This window comes from Linepithema humile, chromosome 2, assembly GCF_040581485.1.
Source record: "Linepithema humile isolate Giens D197 chromosome 2, Lhum_UNIL_v1.0, whole genome shotgun sequence".
NCBI lineage: Eukaryota > Metazoa > Arthropoda > Insecta > Hymenoptera > Formicidae > Linepithema > Linepithema humile.
The window spans coordinates 21157588-21182292 of record NC_090129.1 but is presented as its reverse complement, the minus strand read 5'-3'; the positions used below and the strand labels follow the sequence as shown (position 1 = coordinate 21182292).

At 35.3% G+C, this 24705-nt stretch overlaps 6 protein-coding genes and 3 long non-coding RNA genes across 16 annotated transcripts; 6 read left to right on the top strand and 3 right to left on the bottom strand.

Annotated features, from left to right (window-relative positions):
* The first annotated feature begins 262 nt into the window (after window positions 1–262).
* Window positions 263–9065, top strand: LOC105670813 (odorant receptor 13a-like). Of its 3 annotated transcripts, XM_012364532.2 has the most exons (9): window positions 264–660; window positions 1001–1341; window positions 3137–3367; window positions 4036–4149; window positions 4322–4477; window positions 7665–7895; window positions 7962–8090; window positions 8542–8697; window positions 8924–9065. In XM_012364532.2, exons 1-9 carry the CDS (start codon window positions 282–284, stop codon window positions 8972–8974), a joined length of 1788 nt encoding a protein of 595 aa, XP_012219955.2. In that variant the 5' UTR covers window positions 264–281; the 3' UTR covers window positions 8975–9065. The 3 variants fall into 3 exon arrangements, with proteins under 3 accessions (XP_067206861.1, XP_012219955.2, XP_067206862.1); XM_067350760.1 differs by having other exon boundaries at window positions 263–660; window positions 7665–8090; XM_067350761.1 differs by having other exon boundaries at window positions 264–643; window positions 1014–1341; window positions 7665–8090.
* On the bottom strand, window positions 3006–6333 carry LOC105670821 (uncharacterized). Of its 2 annotated transcripts, none has more exons than XR_010888858.1 (5): window positions 5724–6333; window positions 5181–5635; window positions 4247–4459; window positions 3909–4167; window positions 3006–3391 (listed from the first exon to the last, which is right to left on the bottom strand). It is a non-coding gene; the product is annotated as an uncharacterized lncRNA (long non-coding RNA). The 2 variants fall into 2 exon arrangements; XR_001100492.2 differs by having other exon boundaries at window positions 3909–4137; window positions 5724–6330.
* Window positions 9065–11864, top strand: LOC105670814 (odorant receptor 13a-like). 3 transcript variants are annotated; one of them, XM_012364533.2, is made up of 6 exons: window positions 9069–10021; window positions 10129–10477; window positions 10740–10970; window positions 11131–11244; window positions 11358–11513; window positions 11598–11864. In XM_012364533.2, the coding sequence occupies exons 1-6, from the start codon at window positions 9741–9743 to the stop codon at window positions 11646–11648; spliced, it is 1182 nt and encodes a 393-aa protein (XP_012219956.1). In that variant the 5' UTR covers window positions 9069–9740; the 3' UTR covers window positions 11649–11864. The 3 variants fall into 3 exon arrangements, with proteins under 3 accessions (XP_012219957.1, XP_067206878.1, XP_012219956.1); XM_012364534.2 differs by lacking the exon at window positions 11598–11864 and having other exon boundaries at window positions 9065–10021; window positions 11131–11266; window positions 11358–11495; XM_067350777.1 differs by lacking the exon at window positions 10740–10970 and having other exon boundaries at window positions 9068–10021.
* On the bottom strand, window positions 10942–13392 carry LOC105670822 (uncharacterized). Its single transcript, XR_001100493.2, has 4 exons — window positions 12835–13392; window positions 12193–12706; window positions 11947–12123; window positions 10942–11565 (listed from the first exon to the last, which is right to left on the bottom strand). It is a non-coding gene; the product is annotated as an uncharacterized lncRNA (long non-coding RNA).
* Window positions 12402–14392, top strand: LOC105670817 (odorant receptor 13a-like). Of its 2 annotated transcripts, XM_067350773.1 has the most exons (6): window positions 12402–12679; window positions 12822–13176; window positions 13386–13616; window positions 13683–13796; window positions 14001–14156; window positions 14254–14392. In XM_067350773.1, exons 1-6 carry the CDS (start codon window positions 12423–12425, stop codon window positions 14302–14304), a joined length of 1164 nt encoding a protein of 387 aa, XP_067206874.1. In that variant the 5' UTR covers window positions 12402–12422; the 3' UTR covers window positions 14305–14392. The 2 variants fall into 2 exon arrangements, with proteins under 2 accessions (XP_067206874.1, XP_067206873.1); XM_067350772.1 differs by having other exon boundaries at window positions 13386–13796.
* Window positions 14393–15844: 1452 nt separating this feature from the next.
* On the top strand, window positions 15845–18396 carry LOC105670815 (odorant receptor 13a-like). Its single transcript, XM_012364536.2, has 6 exons — window positions 15845–16514; window positions 16706–17060; window positions 17222–17452; window positions 17524–17637; window positions 17820–17975; window positions 18047–18396. Exons 1-6 carry the CDS (start codon window positions 16258–16260, stop codon window positions 18095–18097), a joined length of 1164 nt encoding a protein of 387 aa, XP_012219959.1. The 5' UTR covers window positions 15845–16257; the 3' UTR covers window positions 18098–18396.
* Window positions 18397–19123: 727 nt separating this feature from the next.
* On the top strand, window positions 19124–21236 carry LOC105670816 (odorant receptor 13a-like). Of its 2 annotated transcripts, XM_012364537.2 has the most exons (6): window positions 19124–19380; window positions 19665–19998; window positions 20146–20373; window positions 20437–20547; window positions 20813–20968; window positions 21028–21236. In XM_012364537.2, exons 1-6 carry the CDS (start codon window positions 19124–19126, stop codon window positions 21076–21078), a joined length of 1137 nt encoding a protein of 378 aa, XP_012219960.2. In that variant the 3' UTR covers window positions 21079–21236. The 2 variants fall into 2 exon arrangements, with proteins under 2 accessions (XP_012219960.2, XP_067206902.1); XM_067350801.1 differs by lacking the exon at window positions 21028–21236 and having other exon boundaries at window positions 20818–20932.
* LOC136998250 (uncharacterized) lies at window positions 19302–20229 on the bottom strand. Its single transcript, XR_010888864.1, has 3 exons — window positions 20138–20229; window positions 19540–19994; window positions 19302–19408 (listed from the first exon to the last, which is right to left on the bottom strand). It is a non-coding gene; the product is annotated as an uncharacterized lncRNA (long non-coding RNA).
* Window positions 21237–21421: 185 nt separating the features above from the next.
* On the top strand, window positions 21422–24087 carry LOC136996909 (odorant receptor 22c-like). The gene is made up of 6 exons (XM_067350802.1): window positions 21422–22093; window positions 22184–22526; window positions 22677–22898; window positions 23194–23307; window positions 23575–23730; window positions 23936–24087. The coding sequence occupies exons 1-6, from the start codon at window positions 21846–21848 to the stop codon at window positions 23984–23986; spliced, it is 1134 nt and encodes a 377-aa protein (XP_067206903.1). The 5' UTR covers window positions 21422–21845; the 3' UTR covers window positions 23987–24087.
* The last annotated feature ends 618 nt before the right edge of the window (window positions 24088–24705 follow it).

Below are 24705 nucleotides of genomic sequence, written 5' to 3'. Positions count from 1 at the left end.
TGTTCGGAAACTTTTCTGGACAGTCTGGCGATTTTCGCACTGTTGTACTGGTGCACCGCACTTTTCCCCATTATCTTGCATTTTTAAAGTAAATCACCCACAATAACAGCAAGAGGCGGTTTTCCTGTTTCCTGAAGTCACCAAGTAGCACTCGTTCGAAGCCTGCAATCATCGTTCGATCGTTGCAACTTTTTCCTGCATTCTTAAGAACATGACGAAAATACATGGTTAGCGTTTGCGATTGGTCGGCGGATGTCAAGGTGGGGTCGCATCCGATCTTTATGTTAATATTTCGAAGCGTTTCCTCCGGCGAACGTGCAGCCGTCACGCACAAAGCTTTGTCAGGAACGTTTGCTCAGTTCGTTCGGTCCGTCGACGAAGCGAATTTTGCGATGATACCGATCAGCACCGTCAGTCGTCCGGTCGAAATCGGTCTCCGTCTTACCGGGATATGGCCGAATTCCTGTATCTTCTTCAGGCTAATCTGGTCGGCGGTGATGGGAACAGGATTGATCTTCCAGTATCACTATCTCCTGACGCACTTCAGCACGAAGGAGCTGCCCAATCTGATAGACGGCTTAAGCACCACCTTGCCGTACAGTCTGCTCTTTTTCAAGCTGATTGTCCTGTGGGTTAATAACCGGTATGCATTTCTTTCCTGTGAGTTTTCATTAATCTTAAGAAACGTTGTGTGTTACGTTGATTGCCGAGCGAAGTTATTGTTTCTGTAAAATACTCTACATTTTACAATATCTAGTTTTTGTCATTTTTATATTTTATGAAGTAGAAATATTACATAAATGTTACAATTTAAGCTGCAAAATAGTAATACATACATCGTAATCTAGAGTTTAAGAACCAGAAATTTCATTTTTGATAATGAAAAAAAAGCAGCAAAAACGAACTTGGCAATCAACGTGTTTCCTTTTGCGAATTGGTATCTTTTGCGCGGTACCTTGCGAATATAGAGTGTGCATCGGTGTTGCGACACGTTGCGAAGTCTTGCATTGCAGAATATTCATCAGTATCCTGACTGCGATGTCCGAGGACTGGTACGAGTACTCCAGCATGCAGGCCATGATCAACAAAGGGATCATCGCGCACCGTTGTTCGAAATTGATCATCGGCGTTTACTCGACGGCGGTGTTACTTTACAGCACCGCGAGCGTCAGTTTTCGCAGGCAGGCTGGCGACGATTGTCGTGAGCTGCTTATAAAGATGGAATTGCCTTTCGTTTTCTGCGAATCGCCGATTTATGAGATCGTGATATGCGTGCAATTCGTTCATCTAATGGCGGTTGCCTCCTCCATAGGTATGCTCGACGCATTAATCGTTACGCTGGTAAGTTCTTATCAATAGTGTTTATGACTTTCTTTACCGTGTAAATTTAAATTGCATATTTTTACTTGTGATATGATTTTTATAATTTTATAACGTTTTATTATATTGTTCCTATACGCTAACATAAAAACACGAGCACAGGACGCGAGAGTGCGGTATTTATTAACGTTAAATTAACAGACATCTCTATGAAAAGATATGATAAATAAAGCTCATTTTTATATGTGTGCGTATGATACGTGATTTTAAAGGAAAATGTATTTAAACATTTTTCTTTTTTTCCTAATTAACGCCTCATGAAAGAGAATTTTAGAAAAAAAACATTACATCAAATATAAAAATTAAGCTACTAGCAATTAAATAAACTAATGCTTTATTTTTTTTTACAAAATAACAAGAATATCAACCAAAAATTAGCCAAGCGTGCACTTCAATCGAATTAAATTTTAAGCTGAATGTTGAAATAATTTACAAAAGAACAACGGTATTGCATCGATATTTAAATCGCAATATATGCGCAATGCACGTAAAAAAAACACTAGCTTAAAAAAACAAATAAAATATACATGAAATAAAAAGAAAACTGAACAACACGATACATAGTGCGAACACAGTATTCAACGCGTCGACTAATAGAAATTGTTTTTAGCTTCAATGTGCTATACTAAAAGATTTATTTTATTTTTGCAATCAATTGATAATATCTCTCAAATCATTTAATCGAGATAAATCTCGGTTTATCAAAAGCGCACGAGTCGTAGCTTTCAAATTAAATTTATGTCAATCTGTCTTGTAATTTTTTAAATAAAATATCAAGGCTTATCAATCGCTTAAGCATGCTTATCGATTTGTATTGATTATATTCCGAGTGATCCCGATATAAGACGGAGCCTCCCGACAGTGCACGCAATCCTCGCTCGCCCTCGCTCACCCTCCCTCACTCTCGCTCACTCTCGCTCACTCTCGCTCACCCTCACTCACCCTCGTTCACCCTCGTTCACCCTCGCTGATCCTCGCTGAGCTTACTACTGCTGGTCAGCTGAATCATGATCACAGCGTGATCCTAGTAGTGCAATAATTACGCAATAGCTTACGCGCGGCACAAAAATACACGTATACACCCACGCCTCGTTCATTCATAAATAGCGTGCACGCTCGTCGGATTTTCGAAACGTTATAAATTCGGCAGAAAATTGACGTAGCGACATGCGTAAAAAATGGATTTTCTACGCTTGACACGCCGTTGATATTTATGCATAATGCAAACATTTTTGACATATCCATATATGTTTAAAGTACAAAACGCTTTAAAGTGCAAATCGGTTATAAAATACAGATGAGTCTTATCTAACAATTATAAATTTATATGAATACTTATTCATTCGCAAATAACATTCATGTTTAGCTCGCGAGAATCAAATTATTTGGTCTACTAAAAGGAATAGTAAATGTAGCGAATTACTGGGTGCATAGTAAAACATTGAAAATTTGAATACACTAAACTTAATAACAAATTTCAAAGTGACGTGGTAATTTTTGTTTTCTAACACTCGGTTGTTTTCGCTTGTTTTCATTGTTTTTTACTTCTTTTGTTTGATGTTTGTGATCAACGGATACATTTATGCTGTTTTAATATACATTTTTATTTTAAAAAATTGAAACGCTTTTAATATAGAAAATAAAAGATTATTTTTAACATGTTTTTTTATATTTACATTTTTTGTTCTTGTTTTTTTTTTAAATATGCATTTGTCTCTTAGCTGTTTTATAACTACATAATTATTATAATATTTAGATGCTGCATATTGGTGGACAAATAGATATTATGCATCAGCAGTTGGAAAAAATCTGCCCTACGGATAATGAGCGCGATTTATCCACTGCTATTATGAAATCCTTAATCAATAAACACCAAAAAATTATTTCTTTCTCGGAGAACATCGAGAGTCTCTTCAGTCACATCGCACTGATGCAATTTTTCTCGAATACGCTGATCATATGTTGCATCGGATTCCTCATAGTAACTGTGAGTATCTGATCAGTAAACATCCTGTAAACATGTTTGAAATTTTATGAAAAATGTTAAAAATATTTATGTTAAAAATTTGACATCGCATTAACTAATTGTGCTTTACAAAAAATTATAGCGCGTGCGTAAACATCATCCGAATTTATTCATATAATTATATACACACTTTGAATTTTAACAAGCTAACTAAAACTATTTAACTTTACATTTAATAAAAAAACAAATAATATTTACAATTTTTATTCATATTTTTAGACACTGCTATTTCTTTTTTTTTTTTATATAAACTTGCGTTTTGGATATTATTTGTTATCTTACAGCAGTGGTCTCAGACGTACATATTTACGCAGGCACGAAAATTTTCGCCACTTATCCACAAGCGCGGAAGTTTTATTTGTGCGCAAATAAAAAGATTTATTTGTTGGTGCATTAGCGTTCTCTCTTCTAACGTGTTGGTATAACGCTGCCTGTTAAGCGAAGAGTTATTTCTCAGCTGAAAAGCTACAAAAGTGAAAGGATATACCTTCGTTTACACTACCTCTATCATAAGGCCCTTGCGGGCTGCGCGATGGGGGGAACTGACCGCTTCCCGTCCGCACGCCACGTGTCTGAGGCCTCTGCCTATAGTCATCAACGTTCTTCTTGAATCTCTCTCTGATTTATAGTCGTTAGGTACAGACGAAGGCATCAGGATGTTAGTAAAAACCGTGTTTTTCTACATAGCCATCACTCTGGAGGCATTTATCTTCTGTTTCGCCGGTGAATATCTTAGCAATAAAGTGAGTATCTCAAATCATCTGTTAGAAATTTTTCCAACTTTGGACTGTTAAAAAATTACTACGTCGTGTTGCTGGTATAAAAAAGTCCGATACTCACGTAGAAATGAAGCACTGTGTGCGCCAAGGGCGACGTCTCGTTTTTCCACGCATCTGTCTCTCATTTGCATTCTAGAGCAAAATGGTCGGCGATGCGGCATATGAATCACTTTGGTATACTTTCAAGCCTCGGGATTGCCGTACTCTGCTGTTAGTGATAATGAGATCGCAAAAACGACTGACGATCAGCGCGGGGAAGTTCATGGATTTATCCCTGGAAGGATTCACAACCGTAAGATTTTTTCAGCAACAATAAAATTGTCGATCCTTTAAACATATTATTATATATACATTGATAATAGATTGTCGTTTTCGTGATTGTTGGCGTTAAGAATAATTTTATACTTAATATCTGAAATGTTTTAAATATAATTTAATATTAAGATTTATATCTTATAATGTACTATTTGTGCGAAATTATCAAAACTCGCCAGACGTGTTTAGTACTAAATGTGCGACTATGAAAGAATTATTAATTAAATTCATATATAATTTTCAATAGAGTTTAAGGACAGTATAATTAATAACATATCACATTTTAAGTTATTTTACATTGTAATCATTGTAGAAGCAATAACTAAATGTGATTTATATCGTTCACATTGTTTGTAATCATAAAACTGTTTTATTTTATCGCGCGCGATGCACTTACACGGTGAATTAAAATTTATTGCATGCCATTTAATTTTTCAGAGCTTGAAAGCCTCCGCATCGTATATATCAGTTTTATATGCAATGTACTGATGCCGATAAAACTTAGAATTGTATATATACACGCTGTTAATTATAAAAATTGACGCATTATTTATTTATTACTATAAATTGACCATATTAAATAATTTAATAACATCGCAGGTACGGTGACAATATCGAAAATTATTCATTTACATTTTCTAGTTATTCATTAGATTTTCTCTTTCAATATGATATTCTACCTGATCTTGTAGCATACAAAGAAATTATTTAGTTAGTAGAATTTTATTATGCTTCTACGCTTGTAACATTGCTTCAGCATAAAAAGCAGCTTTTTTATTGTTTCTGTTCTTGATTTGTTGAGTGAAATATCTGAGAACAATACAAAAAATAAGAATGTATATAATGAATATTATATAGAGAATTTTTCAAAATAATCAAAAATTTGGCGATTTAATATTTTAATTAAGGAAAGCTCAACATTTATTTAAAAATTGTTAATATTATTATGAAAATATGAAACTCGCAATTCGTGATATTTGGCACTTCCACAAGAAATCACCGCTAGTTGCCATCATACTGCATGCACTTGAAAACACCTAGGCGCGCATGATCCATGTCTTTTCCACCATATTTCTCTATTTTTCTCGGAAAATCTGTCGTCATTATTCTGGATTCGCGCTTGCCCACGCAAAGCCTGGGTAAAAAAGCCGCCTTTTGCATTTTTCAAGCAACTAATTCGCCTCTCGACATTTTTTACGATACAATAAGACAAAATTGTATACCTCGATCGTACAACTCTTCGTAATCATCGCTCGATTGTTGCAACTTTAATTCCCTCCGCCTCACGTACAGCACCATAACTCTCGTTCCCGGTCGGCTGTAATTGATCGGTGATTACCTTCCTATGGCTGCGTTTAGTTCTCGGCCCTTGCGTGCTCGACTCGCTGGTCTAGAGTTGTTTTAGAGCTGTACGCAGCCTATTGACGCTATAATCCGTGGCTTTACGGCGCTTAACAAAGTCACAAGTACGGCGTATTTTGGATAATTTGGGTGTCGAACTTTAGACCAAACCTGGCGTAATAGGTGTATTTTAGCACAAATTGTATGGTGTTACGACGCGATAAAATGACGCCCACGAGCACCGTCGCCCTTTCGGTGCAAATCGGTCTTCGAATCGTCGGAATTTGGCCGGACGCGCCGTACGCGTTGTTATTTCGGGCTGCTTGGATACTGACCACAGGCATAATACAAACTTGTCAGTACTGGTGGATTATTATTCACTTCGGGAATGACGATCTGTCGCATCTGATGGATGGTTTAAGCGTCACCATGGAGTACACCGTGATGTTACTGAAATTGATTATTTTATGGTTGAATAGTCGGTAAGAGAACATTTTTCGGTCGAAACTGAGATCGCCAGTTTATCTGCACAGATTTGTTTAAACTCAATTATTACGAAAAATTCCAATAAAATATTATGAATTTACTATTATGAAATCCTAATTATGATGACAAAAAGATCTTTAATGTTGTCCAGCTTTTGTTTTGTTAGGTGATACAAGTATCACAATATATTTTAATAACAAGTATAGTTTATATTCGATTTTACACAAAGAATTGTGTAGCTATGTTATCAAATGCGCTCTGAAAGGATGTGTTATTTCGCGGGACCTAGTTGTTTCCATCTCAGTGCGAATCATTCATCCATATACCGGATAGAGTAAACTGCCGCAGTATATTTTACGACGCCCTAGCTGCGATGGCTACAGATTGGAGGGAAGCTGCCACCGGCGACGTGCGTACCATGATGAGCAAGGCCAATCTGTCGCGGTACTTCTCTAACGTGATCATCGGGCTTCACTCGGTGGGAGCGTTTTCCTACGGCATCGGCGTTCTCGTGTCCCACAACGACGACACGGCCGAGACACCGGAACGCGAGTTCACGCTGAAGATGCAGCTACCGTTCGAGTGCAACGAGTCGCCGTTTTACGAGCTCGTTATGTGTGTGGAGTTCCTCCATCAGTTGGCATCTTCCGCAGTAACCGGCATACTGAACTCGCTGATCGTCACGTTAGTGAGTGGCATCTGCGGGGAAAAACATTCTCTCTCAATATTTCTAGGCTATTTTTCCTGTACATAAGCGAACGATATCGTGTGGGATCACTGTATTCTACATGGCAACGGTATTTTCATTCTGTATACAAATGAGGGAGAATGAGAACACCGGGTGTCCATTATCGTAGAGCACTGACAAGTACTCTGTCCGTTCTTTGCTAGTGGAAAGGAGATTGTTTTCTTCTAGTTTCGCATTCGCTTTAATTAACCTTTGCAACATGTGGAAGCTTCTTCAGAATCTCAAATTAAAGGAAAGGAGTTCGCGTAAACATGTGTTCTATTACGCAGTTTTTCCTGAGACAGAATTTTTCTTAACGTATAGAATGCAATTATCAGCTAATACGAAAAACATTTCTGAACAAATGTTTTGTGTAATTTACAATTAGATTATATAATTAGAACTGAGGACTATTCTAATAATTGCTATATTTTTGAAACAAGATAAAATCGAATTAACTTGTTTATAAACTTTTCTTCTTGTTTTAAAGATCCAAAATCATAAGATGTCTTTCGTATGTTATAGTATGCATTTCGTTTAATAATATATATTAATCATTGTAATTAAAAAATATTTACAACACACGTTTTTAGGGAATATGTGCTTTCAGATCCTTCATACGAGCGGTCAAATAGATATTTTGTGCGACGCATTGGAGGAAATCTCTCCCGAAAAGAACGATCATCGTCTAGCCGTCGCCATCACGAAGGAACTGATCGGCAAGCATCAAAAAATTATTATCTTCTCGAATAAGATCGAAAAAATTTTTTGTTACATCGCATTAATACAATTCATGTCGAGCACTCTGGTGACCTGCTGCTTAGGATTTATGATCGTAACAGTGAGTAAACATTCGCCAAAGTGGAAAGTGCGGGGACGCGATTTATATCTGCGTTCGATGTTACAGTCGATTGGCACGATGGAAGACTCCGATTCGGTCGATAGCTCGGCGTTGATGAAAGCTATAGTGTTTTACATGGCTGTTACGGTAGAGGCGTTTATCTTCTGCTTTTCCGGGGAATACCTCAGTGCCAAGGTCGGAACGCACAATCGAAGCGCTTGATTCACATTATAGAGATCTCGCAGTGTGATTTACGCAATTCGGCAACCATTATCTAATGATTTCCGATAATGGCAATCATTTTTGCTTTATGAGAAACGCACAATTGTTTAAGCGAAGAGTTAAATCTTCTTTTGTTTTCAATGTGAATATATTATGATGCATTCGCAAAAGTTATATATGTGTTTTATACAAATTTTTTTAAGATATAGCTCTCTTGCATATTAAATATGAAGTTTTGATCAATATTATATTTATTTAGCAAGAACGTATTTATGATAATTCAAGGATATATGATAGTTTCGGTTCTATGATCACATTACACCCGAATTATTATTATTTTTTTTTATGTGAACGAATTTTTAATGCCAATTCTTATTCATTTATTTCACTGACAATACGACATCTTTGCGACACTCTTCTCCAGAGCAAAATGATCGGCGATGCAGCGTACAAGTCAATTTGGTACAATTTGAATCCCAACGAGAGCAAACTCATCCTGCTTATAATGTTGAGATCGCAAAGGAGGCTTACTATCACAGCCGGAAAGATTATGGACTTGTCGCTAGAGGCATTCACGAGCGTAAGATTTCTGTATGAATTTATTCACTGTGTGAATTGTACTAAAATTCTATTTACGTTGATTGAACAACACTCACATTACTCAGAAAAAAAAACACTTTATAATTATTACCTGATTTTATAAGATGACTTTAATGCGCTTGATGAAAAAATATATTTGTAAAAGCACTTAATTGATCAGTACTTTATTTAAGTTTATTTTTTATCGTTTAATATGATTTTTCTAGATCATAAAGGCCTCTGTTTCGTATGTGTCAGTACTGCATGCGATGTATTGAAGTTCGAAGACGAATCATCGTATCTAGATGTCTGTTATATGCAACGAAAAATATTGATTTGTTAGGATTTTTTCTGTCGGTTCTTTTTTATCTGCATTTATTCCAGATCCATCATGAATCGATGATTATACAAATTATAGTTAAATGTAGACTGAGGTATCAATTTACCTTCCGCAGTTTGTAATAAAAAACTTAGGTTTTCAGGACTGTATTTGCATGTAGATAGATCTCTTTGTGCGTGTGTGTGATATTGATATCAAAAAATAATTTAATAACTTATATTTATACTCGCCGTTTTTTTCAAGTAAAAGCAATGGTTGGCAGAAGAGTCTCAGTCTACAGAATTACAACCAGCATGCCGTCCATTTGCATTACATTTTTGCTCATCCTTACCTCGATGTTCGCTTCACGTCTCAGTATATTTAATTTTTTGCTCAGCGAACGCCGAGCAGTTAGATAGCTTTGTGCATTTTTAAAGCAAATGACTTGCGACTTTATGAACAAAAAAACTTGACGTTCTGAAGCTGGCAAAAAAAAACCAAGTTTTTTTATCCACATCTCATTTTCTTTCGAAGTCTATAATACAGCAAATTGGCAAACGTCCATCGTTTCTACAAAGTACGAGTAATTGCGATTGATCGATGTCTCATTGTTGTCAGTTTCATCCCCACCCTTCTCTATTTTTTGCCGCACATCCGACATTATTGCGCCGACGAGATTCGCGTGGCTGGTGTGCAGAGACGTGGTCTCTCCGACGAAGAAAATCATGTCGGGATTAGGCAAAAGTACAATGGGCCGCGCAAGCACAATCAGCGAGTCGGTTGAAGCGGGTCTGCGTTTTATCGGAATGTGGCCCCGTTGCATATACGCGAACATTAACTGGTGGACTTACATCGTGTCGGTGGCAGTAGTGCAATATTTTCAATATTCATATATTTTAGCACACTTCGACATGAAGGATCTCTCGGTCACCATAGACGGTCTGAGCATCACGTTGGGCTATAGCCTGTCATTCCTTAAACTGATCAATCTCTGGTTCAATCGCCGGTAAGATACCTTTCCTGGAGCAAACTGTATTTTGCATTAGTGGAAAGTCGTTTTGATACCGTTTTCGTCTCGCGCGAACGATACTGAATGCGAGGAACGTTTCGCAGAAAGTTGTACGTCATTTTGGACACGATGGACAAAGATTGGAGCGACGGAATCCAATCGGACGTATCCACGATGATCAGACACGCCAATCTGTCTCGTCAATGCTCCAATATCATGATCACGACGAACGCGTTGGCCGTGTTCTTCTACACGATCGGCGGACCGATACTTCGATCGATAATTAACAAGAGTAATCAAGAAACTACGACTCGCGAGTTACCCATCAAAATGGAATTTCCTTTTAACGTTGATAACTCTCCGATTTTTGAATTGGTATTGGTAATCCAGTTGTTTCATGATCTATCGGTAGCTTGTATCATTGCTATGCTGAACGCTTTACTCGTCACGCTGGTAAGTTTTGATATTTTCTTGAAATTATATTTAAAATCTAGAATTGAATCTTTAATTTTGCAATGTTTTTGATTATTATTTTTTTTATTATAAAAATATTCATCTTTGTTGTTGTTTTAATGATATTAGAAATGAATTATGAGTTTCTGCGAATATTGCAATTTTTTATGTTCAGATACAAATGTATTTTAAAAATCGATTTTCTTGATTTTTCACAAAAATTCTAGTTAAGATGTCTATAAGAGTCTATCGGACTTTTTAGGTTCTACACGTAAGTGGTCAGATTGATATCATGCGGAAGGGATTGTTAGAAATCTCTCCCGAGAAAAATACACCTGAAGCTTCTCTGGCCGCTATCAAAATTTTGATTAACAGACATCAAAGAATTATCGATCTATCAGACAATATTGAAGATCTCTTTTCAAATATCGCACTGTTGCAATTTATCTGGAACACTTTGGTCATCTGTTGCATAGGCTTTTTAATTGTAATAGTGAGTTTTGATTCTTTTATATATATATAACTAACAAGATATTACGATATAATAAAAAAAAAAAAAGAACTGCAAAGCACATAGATATATATATACTTCAATGGATATAAATTTATGACCGACAAATTTATGCAATGCTATATATATTTTCGCATTGCAGTCCGTCGGCACGGATGAAGGCGCCACGGTGATAACGAAGTCTCTCATCTTTTACGTCGCGATAACTCTCGAGGCGTTCGTCTTCTGCTATGCCGGGGAATATCTCAGCGCTAAGGTCAGCGCAAGGAAGCGTAATGGTAGCGTCGTAGAATTTTTCAAGTTCCGCGTTGATATCTGAAAGAAGCGTAATTAGACGTGATTCATCGTGGAAGCTCATTACCATTGCAGAGTAAATCCATCAGTGACGCAGCATACGAGTGTTTCTGGTACGATCTGACGCCCAGCGAGTGCCGGGTCTTAATGTTCCTGATGCTAAGGTCGCAGAAACGACTGACCATCACTGCGGGCAAGATGACGGATTTGTCCTTGGAAGGTTTCACGACCGTAAGTTTACGTGAATTGCGCAGAAATTCTTGCCGACTGCGCTGAAGCGGAACTAAAAGCAATTAAAATACTTGATTACTTCAGATTATGAAATCGTCTGCGTCGTACATATCCGTGTTGCGTGCGTTGTATTAAAGAAGCACAAAAGATCACGCTTAAGGAAAGGTGAGTTCTTTATTAAAACGGAAGGCCGAGTTAAATTTATTTTTTACGTCGTTTAAATGGATATTCTGCGAGAAAGGTATTCCGTATACACAAGAATGTCGTAGCTCCTATGTAATATATGGCAGGGATAGTTTTAGCCAAATGTTCGATATCGTTAAATAGAAAATACATATATATTGATATAAATTTTTATGTCTGCTGTGTGTTCATGTACGTAAATGTGTATGAAAAAAATAGTATTATTTATATATTTAATATAAGACGTTACCGTAGATAGTAACAATCCTTCTCCGTGCATTGGACGCTTTCTGTACTTTTCCTTCCAATACTACCTTTGTTTTCTGCCCATGGACATTAAGATTTTGTTTGAAGATATCGTGCAAAGCTTTTTTTCTGTTGGATAGAAGCGCATAGAAATAATCTTCGGGTTTAGAAATGTTTATTTCTGAAACAATTATGCACTATTAAACGACATCAAATGCGCTTTTTTCAGAAGAGACGATAAGGTAACTACCTGTTTTTCATTCGGTATACTTATAAGTTTTCAAGAAGTAATGAGATTGAAATCGTCGACGTATAATTACGACTGATCGATGTTCAGAAAGACCTGCGCTTTGTCGTTCTTTCTACGATTATTCAGCGAACGACGCACATGTGCGCCTCGTCGAATGAAGTTTCTTAAGCGCTTTGGTGCATTGACATCTCGATAGCCGATTCGAAATGTTCAGCGATTGTCGCGGAGCGATGAAACGCACAAGCACCATCAGCCGTCCTATCGAGATTGTCTTTCGTTTCATCGGCATGTGGCCGGATTCGGCTTACTCGACTTTCTGTTGGTTAATCTACATGACGACGATGGTGATAGTGCAGTATTTCCAGTATGCGTACGTTCTCGCGCATTTCGACTTGAGCGACATTCCGCTTCTCATGGACTGTCTTGGTCTTACCTTGGCGTACACCCTCGCCTTTGTCAAGCTGTTTGTTCTGTGGTGGAAACGCCGGTAAGACGCGTTCCGTTGCAGAAGTGACTTAGAACAGACAAATACGAAAGTCAGGACGGCTCCTTTATTAAGCAATTACTAAGCAATTTATAAGAAATTTATTAATGTGTACAATGCTCGATATACAAGCTGCTTCCTGCAGGACATTCTCTTACATCTTGACGACGATGAATCGTGACTGGAAAGACTGCGTCATCAACGATTCGTACACATCGACGATGATGAGCGTGGCGGATCTGTCGCATCGCTGCACCAACGTGATGATCAGCATCAACGCCTTGGCTGCTTTTTTCCTTTCGATCGGCGAGCATCTGCTCCAGTCGATGAACGACGCCGATCGCGTGGACAATAATTCTCGGCAGCTCCCTATAAAAATGGAGTTCCCGTTCGATGTCAGCAAATCGCCGGTATTCGAGTGCTTTTTGGCGGGGCAATTCCTCTACGAATTGCTGCTGGCTTCTGTGGTTGGTATGGTGAATGCGTTGCTCGTGTCATTCGTAAGTTTATGACTTTGCAAAAATATTTTCTTATATGTATGATAATTAATTTTCGTTTTATATTCAATTCCTCATAACAAAATAGATATTCTGTCATTTTTGTTCGATATAATCGAGTTTCTAATTAATAATAAAATACGATGTGGTATTAATTATTTTCAAATAATATTAATTAATTTTTATTGATACTTGATTTCATATTTTTATAGGTGCTCCACGTAAGCGGTCAAATTGATATTATGCGACAGGACTTAAATGAAATTTCTAACAGTAAATATGATTCCAGCACATCCTTAATTGTCATCAAAGGTCTCATTCACAGGCATCAGAAAATCATTACTTTATCGGAGAACATCGAAAGTTTATTTTGTTATATCGCGCTGATGCAGCTCTTGTGGAATACTTTAGTTATCTGCTGCACTGGTTTTGTTATTGTAATTGTGAGTAACGGCAGGCTGTTGCCTCGCATTTTCGACGAAGAATATCTTTCCTTTGTTTTATTGCAGACCATTCGTGCCGACGAAGGTGCGACAACTTTGATTAAGTCTATAAGTTTTTATATCGCAATAACTCTAGAAGTTTTTATACTCTGCTTTGTAGGAGAATTTTTGAGCGCCAAGGTTTGTAAAGGAGTTCTTCGTATATCCAAAGCACTCATTGCGGTTATTTATCTTTTTATCATGTTTTAAACAAAAAAAAGAACTCATAAAAAATAAAAATGCATAAACATAAAAAATTTTTCTAATTAAAATTTTAAAAGTGTATTAAAAAATGTTCGTGAGTTTGTATCTGCAATTTGAAATGAAATATTATCCTGTTCTTAGAGTAAGACGATTAACGATGCAGTGTATGAGTCGTTTTGGTATAACATGCCGCCAACCGACAGTCGCATTTTGTTATTCATGTTGCTACGATCGCAAAAGCGATTGACTATTACTGCAGGAAAAGTCGTTGATTTAACTTTGGAAGGATTTACAAGCGTAAGGCGTCTTATGCTACATAAACACTTCTCAGTTTTCTTCGATATGTAGCACTTTTACTTTTATTAAACTGCATTATTTACGCGCACCTTTTCAGATTATGAGAGCATCAGCCTCCTATGTATCGGTATTAAATGCGACGTACTGACTTCAGATGGTGCCTGTCGATCACAATATGTGCATGCTCACTGTTGGCTTAAATATAATAATTTTATCAGACGATCATTATTGTTGACTGATAATGAATGAAATTGTCGTGAAATAAAATTATTTCAGTGTAAATTATCCTTTAAAAATTCAGTGGATAACTATTCTTCGTATGTGATAATAGAATTCCACTCCAACTTTTTCTATGTGCAATTTTTTTATATCAATTGTTATGTTTTTATTTCCATTGTGCTGTCAATAAAAAAAATGTTGCAGATCTAAAAAAGAAGGTTTGCGAGCATGTTTTGTAATAATATCAAAGATTCGTCCATATCCGTATATATGTTTATGAATCTTTTATTCTCTCTTTTCTCTTTCAAATTTCAGCTATTGCAATCATCGAATTTTCAATTGACATTTTGCTTTTTCTTCATTAACATAAAATTCTGCTTACTATTTTTATGATATGTTGTGCTATCTTCTTTCGGAATCTTCTTTAGAATCTTATATTTATCAAGAATATTTATCAAGAAGCTTTATATATGCGATATTTTTGTAATGAATATGTGCTTGTCTTTTACAATTATGTGTAATGATATTTTTTTTATAGAAATTATTTAAGGATGTTTTGTACGTACAATCGTAGCAAAAAGTTGCTGAAATTTGATTTTGATGAATATATGCTCTTCTCATATAGTTTGAGTAATAAAGATTGCACAGAATCTTATCATTTATTCATAAGTAGAGTGCAGAAATGTACTTTTAAATTTCTGTTGTTTTTTTTCTGAGAATTTTCGAATTTTCTGAATTATGCTTGACGTGCGGATAAAGGTTAGTTGTGTTTATCCACAATGCCAAAAGTAGGCCCTTATCGATGAAAAGGAAAAATAGTGACCAAAAAAGTGTACGAAAAGAAACTTCTTCAACAAAAAAAATTTTTTTCTATCCATTTTAGCCACTTAAATCAACACGGTTACGCGTTTTCCATAAAGTCACGGGTAAATTCGTTGCAAATTAAAATCCTTATAACTTTTGATTGCTTCAGTAAATCGACTCCGGATTTTGTCACAAATCTCCGAACATATGTAAGAACAATCTGTAAAATTTTTGTTAAATTCCTAATATTTTAAAAATAGGTACTAAACATCCTTAATATATATCATTTTATAACTGCTTTTTTAGTTCTCGTAACAGATCAAGAATGCTATAGAAACTAATTTTTGTAAATTGTTTTCCATTTTATAATTTGTTAAAATTTTTGTGTCGATTTTCTTTGTCGATTAATATGACAAAATCAGCAATGAAAGTATTATTTGCGCAATTGAATTCACTCATTTTTGTGTTGCAATCTCTCTCTTGGTACTAAACAATATTACAAAATTTACTATCTTCTCTTATGATTATTTGTCATAAGTCTAGAAGTCCTCATTTGTGTTCGCAAAAAAAGATGATTAGAGACTATGTGAATAAGAAACAAAGAAAATTGGCAAAATTATTTATGTCTAACTACAATAAACGTTTTCTTGCCATCTCACATTTGCGTTCTACAGATATGAACGTTAGTAATCGTCAGACTAACTTTTTTTTGCCGGACGTGGACAGAAATAAAATTGCTCTTACAACAGAAATGTACAGTTCTAAAGCAATTATATGCTATCAGTACAATATTAAAACGTCCGTAAGGAAAATAATCGCAATTACATTACTTTTTCTAATTGGTATAGCTATAAGTTTCCAAGACCTAATGCGATGAGAACATTTCCGTGCTGTAATTACGATTGATTTATGTTGGTAGAAGCTTGCGCTTTATCGTCTCCGCTACGACCGTCTAGTGCTTTAGTCATCATCATGCATAGCATATTAAAGGAAAAATATACTTGTACTTTTCACGCACTGACATCTCCGCAGTCATTGGCTTCACGTTCAGCTAACGTTCAGTGATCAGCAAAGAGCGATGAAACGTGCAAATACTATCAGCTTCTTAGTCGAAATCGGCCTTCGTTTCATCGGTTTGTGGCCAGATTCGCCTTACGCGACTTTTTATTGGTTGAGCTTCGTGACGACGTTAGCAATAGTGCAATATTATCAGTATGTGTACGTATTCACACATTTTGAATTGAACAACATTCCGCTCCTCATGGAATGTCTCAGTCTTACCTTGGCGTACACCCTCTTCTTCCTCAAGCTTGTTATTTTGTGGCGAAATCGTCGGTAAGACACATCCTTCCGCAGGATACGATGTAAAATGTGCTTAGTGTCAATGCAATTACATTAATATTACAAAATGACGAAAAAAGTTCACCATTATTTTAAATGAAAATGTATGCGGAAATATTTTTTGCGCATACACATTTATTATACATGAAGAAATAAAACATACATGCCCGATATATTTCCCGTAGGATATTCCATTATATTGTGAAGACAATGGATGAAGATTGGAAAGAGTGCATTATCAATGATTTGTATGCGTCCACGATGATGAACATGGCTGATATGTCGCGTCGTTTTTCCAATGCAGTGTTCGTCCTCAACGCCTCGGGTGCTTTTTTTCTGTCAATCGGCGACCACTTATTTCAGTTGATGAACGATGCCAATCAATTTGGCAATAGTTCTCGAGAACTTCCTATAAAAATGGAATTTCCTTTCGATGTCTCTAAAACACCGACTTTCGAGTGTTTCTTAATTGGCCAGTTTCTCTATGATTTGGTGGTAGCTTTGCTGGTTGGTTTGTTCAATTCATTGCTTGTCACATTGGTAAGCTCGCAAATATTTTGTCTTAAGAGATTAAAAAATTATAATATTATAATAATTTACAAAATATAAAAATAATAATTATATTCCGTCTGATACGAACTAAATTATTAGAACAGGACGAAGTATTGTTTTAGATAACACATATTATTTTATATTTATAGATATTTCATGTAAGTGGTCAGATCGATATTATGCGCCAAGACTTGGTCGAAATTGCCAATAGCAAATGTGATCGGAACACATTCTTAAATGTTATAAAACATCTTATTTGCAAGCATCAAAAAATAATTAGTTTATCAGAAAGTATTGAGAGTTTGTATACTCATCTGTCGCTGTTGCAACTTTTGTGGAACACTATAGTCATGTGTTGCACAGGTTTTGTGATTATATTAGTAAGTAATATTGGCCACTTTTTTTGTTTTACGTCTTGAACGAATAACATTGTTCCTTTATTTTTTTATAGATTATTGGCACCGGCCAGGATACGTTAGGCTTAATCAAGACTGTGAGTTATTATTTAGCGATAATTTTAGAAGCTTTCGTATTCTGCTTCGCTGGAGAATTTTTGAGTGCAAAAGTACGTAAACAAGTTCTTAATATTTCGAAAGAATTGTAAATATCTATTTACTGTGATAATTTACTGCGTGTATTTTTTCTATTAAAATTAATTTTTATTGTTAAAAAGATGTAAAAAAATGTCTCCTGAGCAATAAAAAATCGCTGTTAGTGCATGTTTTAAGCAGTTTATTCTGCTTCCAGAGTAAATCGATTGGTGATGCATTATATGCAGCGGTTTGGTACAACATGCCGCCGAGTGACAGTCGCATTATATTGTTCATGATAGTGAGATGTCAAAAGCGATTAACGATCACTGCAGGAAGAGTGATTGATTTGACTTTCGAAGGATTTACAAGTGTAAGACATTATACTGTAAGCATGCTTTTCTAATATATTGCACCTTATTAATCGTGGGCAATTGTTTTCAGATTATGAAAGCTTCTGTTTCCTACATATCAGTAATAAATGCAATGTACTAAGTTTGCGCAATGTATTGAATGTTTCCGCAATGTTAGACTAATTAGTATAATAGATATCTACTTTTCTATCTACATGTTCTTAGTTAGAATAGCTTCATTACACAAATTGTAAAACATAAAATTATTTAAGTAAAAATTATTTTTAACAAACTTATTAAATTCATAAAAATTATTTTTTTTTCACGTTCTACATTTCTAGGTTCTTATTTCTGTGGTATTTATAAAACATTGTTGTAGACTTAAAGAAGAAATTGTACCTTAATTGTAATATTTAATGTTCGTTCCTATAGTCTTTAAATATATCTTTAGAAAACTTTTGCTTGAAATGTGTGCAGATCTTATTTATATAGTCTATAATTAATTTCTAAAATATGTTCCATATTTTGCTATTTTAATTACTTACATTTTTAATCGTCTAGTAATCTTTCTTGTCTAACGTTTTCACCGGCATCACTCTTGATTCTATAACTGCACAAAAAGAGAGAACAGGTAAGCGGATAGATAAGCGAGAAACAGAAAGTAATATAGCGAGATCGGCTGTATCACAAACATCTAACTATAATAAACGTTCTCCACTACTCTTTCTTTCCGATTACAGTTAAACTGCGCAAACGTTAACGTTTTCATTAAAACTTAGCGCATAATTTTCTTTTTTTCCTTCTTGAATGTAATTGCATGTGAAATTGATCTTTTATTCTACCTTTAAGCAATTGCGTGTTATCGTGCAACATTAAATTGTTCGCTACCTCGAAAGGGAAGCGAATATAGTCATCGATTTGTTTTCCGATCGATTTACCTGCAAGCTTCCAAGAATTAATACGTTCAGAATACTTAAAGTATAATTACAAAATTATTAGAGTTGATCACTGCGCAAGAGTCGCTTGCGCTTTATCGCTTCCCCTATGATTATTCAGTATTTTTTCTTTTATCATGTAAAGCACATTGAAAAACATTCTTGTCTGCTTTTTACGCGTCGACATAAGTACAACTACCGAGTTTTAACAGAACAATAGTTCTGAAATAACGATGACCCGCGCACGTACTATCAGCCGCTTGGTTGAAATCGGTCTCCGTTTTATCGGCATGTGGCCAGATTCGGCTTTCCCGGATCTTTATTGGTCCGTGTACATAACGGCAATTGCGACATTACAGTATTATCAATATTCCTATGTTGTTGCACATTTTGACCTTAGTAATCTCTCACTTCTAATGGACAGTTTGGGTCTTGCCCTGGCGAACACGCTTGCTTTTCTTAAGCTGCTTACTCTGCGGTGGAATCGTCGGTAAGATGCTTTTCAATATATGGACAGACTGAAAAATAAAGGGTATTATTATAAATATTAAAAGGAATTGTCTATTGTATTTTAAGAAATTTGACTTAAATATTGAATGACGTTTGTCTTAAAAATTTCTTGTGGAACAACAAAACGCGTGCGACTTACATTTGCGTATAAAATGGTGTTTATTGAAGATAACATTTATTTTCTACATAAACACTTTCAATGAAGCTACTTTTTGCATGGTGAAAGATTAATGCGTTCTCGATGAAAGGATGTACTGTCTACAGGATATTCCATAATATCCTAACGGCGATGGAGAGAGACTGGAGCAATTGCGGTTCCTGCGAGTCCATCATGATGACGGTTAAGAGTCTGTCGCGTCATTACTCTATCGTGCTTATCGGCGTCCATGCTTTAGCCGCTTTCTTCTTATCAGTTGCTGCTTATGTGTTTCGTGCACTGAGCGCGAGTGACGATTTTCGAGAACTTCCAGTAAAAATGGAATTTTCTTTCGAGGTGACCAAATCGCCGCTTTTCGAGTGTCTCCTGATTGGACAGTTTCTTTATGAATTGTCGTTGGCTTCTGTGGCCGGTATGATTAATGCGTTACTAGCCACCTTGGTAAGCACAGAAATATTTATCATAAGTTAAACAAATTTTTTTTTACAATTTTAAGTGTAATAAAGCGCTGCGAAAAGCGCTATAATTTTTTTTACAATGTATACTTTTATGTTTCTTGTTTATTTCGGATGTGTTTTACCTTTATAGGTGCTTCACGTGGGTGGCCAGATCGACATTATGCGGCAAGCAATAATAGAAATGTCCAGCAGCACCAGCCCTGACATATCTCTAACTGTAATCAGAAATCTCATTCACAAACATCGGAAAATTATCACTTTGTCGGAAGATATCGAAAACCTATTCTCGTCCATATCACTGATGCAACTCTTATGGAATACTTTAATCATTTGCTGCGCCGGTTTTATGATCATAATTGTAAGAAAGATTAATTGTCTTCTTATTATTAACAAACTGACATTTTTCTTTATTTGTTCGTAGACTCTTAGCCACAAAAGCACAGCGGGTTTAATAAAATCGGTGCTTCTTTACGTCGCAAAGACGTTAGAAGTTTTCGTATTTTGCTACGCAGGAGAGTACTTAAGTGCCAAGGTTTGTAAACGAATCCCCTGTATTTTGTATGCACAAAGTATATGCGAAATTATTTCTTTCTACTTCAGTTCTAAGCCGTAAATAATGATTGATGCATAGTGCAGCAAAAATTTTAATAAGAAATGCGCAGATAATTTTATATTTGCCGTTGCATAATAATTTCTACTATATATCTTTATTAATTTATAATATCTTTATTTTTTTTGAACGATATTTAAATATTGTTTTATTTACGTATTCTAAATTCGAGATGTATTTTTTATAGAGTAGATCGATTAGCGATGCAATATATGAGTCACTTTGGTTCAACATGGAACCATCTAACAGTCGCGTTTTATTATTCATAATGGTGAGATCACAAAAGCGATTAACTATTACTGCAGGGAAAATCTTTGATCTCACTCTGGAAGGATTTATGAGCGTAAGATGTAAACAAATTCCTTATTTTTTCTAGTCTTTTTAACAAAACTTATTTTTTAGGTCATGAAAACTTCAGCTTCTTATATGTCTGTGCTACATGCGATGTATTAAATCGAGAAATCTCGTTTATCAACATCAATCTTAAGAAATATTCCGTGTTGATGATAAATGATTCTTCACAGACAAATAGATTTGTGTGAATATATATTTTAATTATAATGTTGTAATATTTTAATAATAACATTAGAATTTAATATTCGTATTCAGTATATATTTTGTCGAATTTTTGCTTGAAGTGCAGTCTACTTACATTTCATTTTTCTTATTCGTGACATTTCTCTTTTATTTTATTGACGTAAATGTCCGACTACCATTCGATGATTACTGCACGTTATTTGCGTAATTTATCGTAGAGCTTGGCAAGATGCAATTTTCAGATCTATCGAGAACGTAAAAGATTACTTTTCCAGAACGCTTTCTTGCGAAGAATTTTTTATCATAATGGTGATTATTTACATTTGCATTTTGAAGAACATTCATTTGCGTAAAGGTACACGTGTACCTTTTTTGCGTGTTGCAAAACCTATAATCGTTGATCTAACGTCGCAATTTAGTTTGCCGTTGTACCGTTCACACGTAATTGCGATCGTTACTCACATTATATTGTAGTAGTTTTATCCCGTAAAATTGCTGTCTTTTTCTTGTGACATCGGAGAAGGGGAAAGATGTATTATGGAATTACAGCGACAGATTCGATCCCGTGTTTTCTTCGCGCTCTCGCGTCTCGCACAGTTGTTATTTGTTGCTTTGTTGTGGACGAGGACGATGCATGCGTGCGTTTTGTTAGAGTGATGGTGTAATGCGAAATTACGCGCCACATGTTGACGAGTACGATAAGTCCGTTGCTGAAGATCGGTCTCAGCTGGATCGGCATTTGGCCCGGTGCCTCGCACGGGACGCTCTGCTTGGTTTTTTACATGACGACCCTCATCGTGATGCAATACTTTCAATATTCTTATGTCTACGCACACTTCGACAATTTGACCAAATTGATGGACAATCTAGGCCTCATTCTGGATTACAGTCTGACGATTTTTAAGTTACTGAGTCTTTGGTTTAATCGCCGGTAAGACCAGCGAATTCGTATCAGGCAAGCGATAATCTCTCGATCTGCGCGCTCGATTTATCATGCACCTCACAGTTTGATCTGTTGTAGGATATTCGCGAATATCTTGAGGTTGATGGACGATGACTGGAACGAGTGCGCGACCAAATTGCACGAGTGCATGATGATGGACAAAGCTAATTTGGCGCATCGTTGCTCTAACGCCATGATATCCATCAATGCGCTGTCCACCGTTCTCTATTTCATCGACAGCTATGTTCGACGCCGTACATTTTCGGAAGACGGGCGGTTTCGCGAGTTTTCGGTGCAGGTACAGTTACCGTACGAGGCCCACGAATCGCCCATTTTCGAGTTTGTCAACGTGGGATTGTTTTTTCATGTGTTAGAAACGGCAACCGTGATCGCGATGCTGAATTCTTTGATCCTAACATTGGTAAGTTAAGGAACGAAAACGGTTGGATAAATGGCTTGTATCAGGTAAGAGATTAACGCAGTGATATTACAAACTTTTTCTGATCGAGTTCATTAAAATTCTTCTCGAGTTTTTTTAAGTGTTGCTTAAACTCTCAGTTTTTACTTTGAGGTGTTGCACGTAAGCGGACAAATCGATATCATGTGCCAAGAGCTCAAAGAATTTTCTTCCCCGTGCAAGCCCAAATCGTTAACCACTAAATCGCTCGTCGAAAGACACCAGAAGATTATATTGCTGTCGAATAATATTGAGGACTATTTTTCATTTGTCGGTTTGTTGCAATTTGTATGGAACACTTTCGTTATTTGTTGCATAGGATTTATGGTCACAATAGTGAGTAAGGCTGCTTCAATTTTACTATAATAATAGACTGCGTAGCGCATTTCCAAAATTCTTCAAAAGAAAAAAAGTGCGCATTCTGAAATATACAAAATTATTATATTAGTTATATTATTATATTAGAATAAGTGACATATTTATTTATTTCAAAGCAAATAAAAATTTGTTATGTGCGATATCTAATATAATAACATTTTGGAAATGCACTTTTAAACAATTATTTAAATCATTATATGTCATAATCATAATATTAAATAAAATGTTATATAATTAATATTCTGTTACGTAGTCTTTAGATTTTGAGACTAAATCCGGAATATTGATAAAATTTGTCATTCCTTATCTCGCAGTAACTATAGAGGCTTTCGTTTTCTGTTTCGCTGGCGAATATTTGAATACTAAGGTTGGCATAGTGCTAATTTTTATTACTTTCCTAATTTTAATATCTATTTTAATATAATGTTTTTTTATTTATTAATATTTTTTTTTAATTTCAATTGTACATGTCTATGTATATAGAAATGAAATATTGTATATACCTTTCAATTTAAAATGTACGAGGAAATTAAACCATGTTGTTTATCCGAGTTGAGAATATTGCTACGTTCTCGTATACTATAATATCTGTATATATTATATCGCAATCTGTGATCTTTCCTTTCTTTATCAGAGTAACTCTATTGGCGATGCTGCATATGAGGCAATTTGGTATGATCTACCCATCAACGAATGTCGCATTTTATTATTCATAATCCTCAGATCTCAAAAGCGACTGACGATTACAGCTGGAAAAGTCATGGACCTGACATTGGAAAGCTTTACTGCAGTAAGTTCTTTCTTTTAAGCATATTATTTTATACACATTATTATTTTTTTTCATAATATATTATAATTGCCGATCAAATATTAATATTAAAACAATATTTAATATAATTAAAAAATATCAATGCGTATGCATCATATTAATAATGTTCAAATACCAAAGAATCGTTTATGTTAGTATTATTGTCTGGATAAGAGCATATTTTTAGATAATGAAGGCTTCGGCGTCTTACATTTCGGTCTTGCACGCGATGTACTGAAATCGAATCGATGTGAACGTGTATCGTCGAATCAACGCGAGTGAAGTAGTAATATATACATTTGTAAAAATACTAATAGATATTAATACCGATTTTGCAAATTGTTTTATTTTCGATAACCATTGAACACAATGCTATTTATATAAATTTTATCTCTATGCGTCGTTCTTTTTTACGAACACATTATATAGGATAGAAAATAAATAATTGTTTTTTATAACAAATGCAATTTGGTTAAAAAATATTTTGTTTATCATAAACAATATATCCTGCACTTATTATAAAACAACAATTTAAAATTTACCCAATTTTCAAAGAATAAATTATGCAAATTCTTGGGAAAAAAGATGAAGTATGCATATAGCTTAATAATATTATTAACAATATATTTACACACATGGAATGTTCTTAGTCACTATATGTGCAACCTTTGAACTGAAAGTTATGATTTTTATTTCCATCATCTTAGCTGTAGAGAGCGATATTTTCCTTTGTCACAAATACAATAATTAACCAATTAATGTAGTTAATACGACTGGCTAGACTATATGTCATTATTTGTTTCAAATTTAATTTTCAGGTCTTTTTAATGCGCTTCTTTTTTGTAATAAAGCTATATTTATCTGTATCGGGGAGCAACTACAACTGCATTTTTAACGAAAATTATCTGCTATTGCAGCATTTGGTTTAAAACCGAACAAAATTGACGACGATATTTT